At 44.0% G+C, this 2233-nt stretch overlaps 1 protein-coding gene across 1 annotated transcript; it reads right to left on the bottom strand.

The window, feature by feature from the left end:
- Window positions 1-1291: 1291 nt before the first annotated feature.
- LOC138416866 (NADH dehydrogenase [ubiquinone] 1 beta subcomplex subunit 4) lies at window positions 1292-1770 on the bottom strand. Its single transcript, XM_069546353.2, has one exon. The coding sequence runs from the start codon at window positions 1758-1760 to the stop codon at window positions 1371-1373; it is 390 nt and encodes a 129-aa protein (XP_069402454.1). The 5' UTR covers window positions 1761-1770; the 3' UTR covers window positions 1292-1370.
- Between the last annotated feature and the right edge of the window lie 463 nt (window positions 1771-2233).

The following is a 2233-nucleotide window of genomic DNA, read 5'->3' as shown; positions in this document are numbered from 1 at the left end:
TGTGAGCAAGCCCCAGCTAGCCTACTGGATGATGAGAGACATGTGGTCAGGTCATCCTATCAGCCCAGCTGACACTAAACTGAACTCCAAATGACTGAAGACATCCCTGACCACCCAGGCCTAGCTAAAGACATTCTAGACCACACAGTCCAGACCAGAAAAATTGTCCAGGTGACTCACAGAAAAGATGACGATAGTAGATATTTGTTTTGTTAAGCCACAAAATTTGGGAGAGTCAGACATGACTGAAGCAATTTAGCACACATTAGCACATTAGCACAAGAGCTGATGTGGCTCCAGTCAGCTCTTCCTTTTGTTCAGCCCATTGAGGCTGTGTAGCATAGGCAAGTTGCTGAGTCTCAGTACCTCCTCAGTAGAATGGGGGATAATACCTACCCCTCAAGTCACTATGAGGATAAATAAGATGGCACATGCATCACCCAGCGAGGCATCGGTACCCGGCAGGTCCTCTTTCAGCTTCCGGTTGTCTTAGACTTGCATATTTTCTCATGTTCCCTTGGTTCTCCCTACATCCCCTCTTTATCCAAAGCTTCTGCATCTTCCAGGTTTTCTGGAGGGTATCACCATTTAAATGTAAAAGCAAACATGAGAATTTAAGTATTTAATGTTCACTTAAGTTAACATCCTGTCCCTACCACTACATCTTCTGGTCTCTTCTCCCCGCAAGACTCTCCTCTTGAAGTTAGGCATGGCCATGTGACTTGCTTTGACCACTGGACACTTTAAAGAACCTTCGTGTGATTCTCTGCTTCCTTTCCTTACTGCAGAGAACCTGAAACCCTGTGTTGAGACAGCAATAGCATCAAATGGTCAAAATTTTTGGTTCCAATGAGGTTCCCATGAACTCACCTGATGATTCCCACTGGGGACAGGAAGGATGAGAAAGAAGAAAGAAACCATTGTTGCATTGTGCTGTTTGTTATGTCAGCATACGCTATTTTGGTCTGACCTGAGTCCCTCAAAATATATGTTGAAGTCTTAACCCCCCAAATGTGAGCTTATTTGGAAAAAGGGATCATTGTGGATGTAATTAGTTATGATAAGATCATAGTGGAGTAGAACAGGTCCTTAATCCAATATGCCTGGTGTCTTCTTAAGAAGATGATGTGAAGATACTGTTACCAAATGGAATTCAGGTCCGCTCACTCCCCAGGCAGCAAAGTCAGTCTACTGACTAGGAAAGTACGGTGTTTATTGCAGGGCACAAAGCAAGGAGAATGGGCAGTGCGTGCTCCAAAGACCCAAAATCCCTACTGGCTCTCAGGGAAGGTTTTTTTTTTTTTTTTTTTTTTTTTTAGTGATTAATTGATTTATTTAAACAATAGTACATATAGACATCATTGTCAGACTTAATATGAGATGTTAAATGTTCGATCCAATTTTCCTTCCTGGATAAGTTTTTCTTTCCTATCTCTGTCAGTTTTGAAAACGTAATACCAGAAGATGAGGGGCCCAATTCCGAACAGAGCTCCTAAGAGGGAGGTCTTGGTATTGGGTCTGAAATTGGGATAGACATTTGCTGATCTTGCATAGGTCCAACGAATCAAGGCAGGATCTTCGACAACCCCTCGGCGACTAGGGTCGTTGTACTGAAGCTGGTATTCCCGTTTAAGCCGGGATCTTATGGCCAACCGCTCGGCTTGTGCTTTCCGGGTTTCAGAAGATATGTCGTATTCAGCTGGGTCGAGGGTAGTAGGTAGGCTGGCCAAGCGCGATGGCTCGTACTTGGGGAACGACATCTTGACGACCCGGCGCTCAGGGAAGGTTTTTAAAGGTAGCATTTGGGGTGAGGGTTGCAGCTCATGTATTTTCTTCTGATTGGTTGGTGGTGAAGTAACAGGGTGATGTTTCAGGAATCTTAACCATCAATCTTCTGGTTCCAACCAGTCTAGGGTCTCCCTGCTTGTGGTCAGCATATAGTTACCATCTTCCACTTGTTATTATATATCCCTTGGGGAATATGTAATTGTTATGTAGATCCCTTGGGGAGGAACTAGGACTTTGCTTTATCATTGAACCATTGTTTACATGATCAGTTTTCTTGCTTGCCTACTTTTCCTTTGTTTCTATGTTCCCTCACTTCCCTAATTAGTAACTGTATGAGTCTGCTCTTTGGAATTCAGGGGAGGCCTAGGAGACTAAAACTTTTTCTCTACAAGTAAGAAACGGGGAACCCCGAGAGGCTTTTGTACCTGGGAAGGCCCCACAGGGT

Source organism: Ovis canadensis, chromosome 13 (genome assembly GCF_042477335.2).
Source record: "Ovis canadensis isolate MfBH-ARS-UI-01 breed Bighorn chromosome 13, ARS-UI_OviCan_v2, whole genome shotgun sequence".
NCBI classification, from domain to species: domain Eukaryota; kingdom Metazoa; phylum Chordata; class Mammalia; order Artiodactyla; family Bovidae; genus Ovis; species Ovis canadensis.
This window is presented reverse-complemented; position numbering and strand designations above follow the sequence as displayed.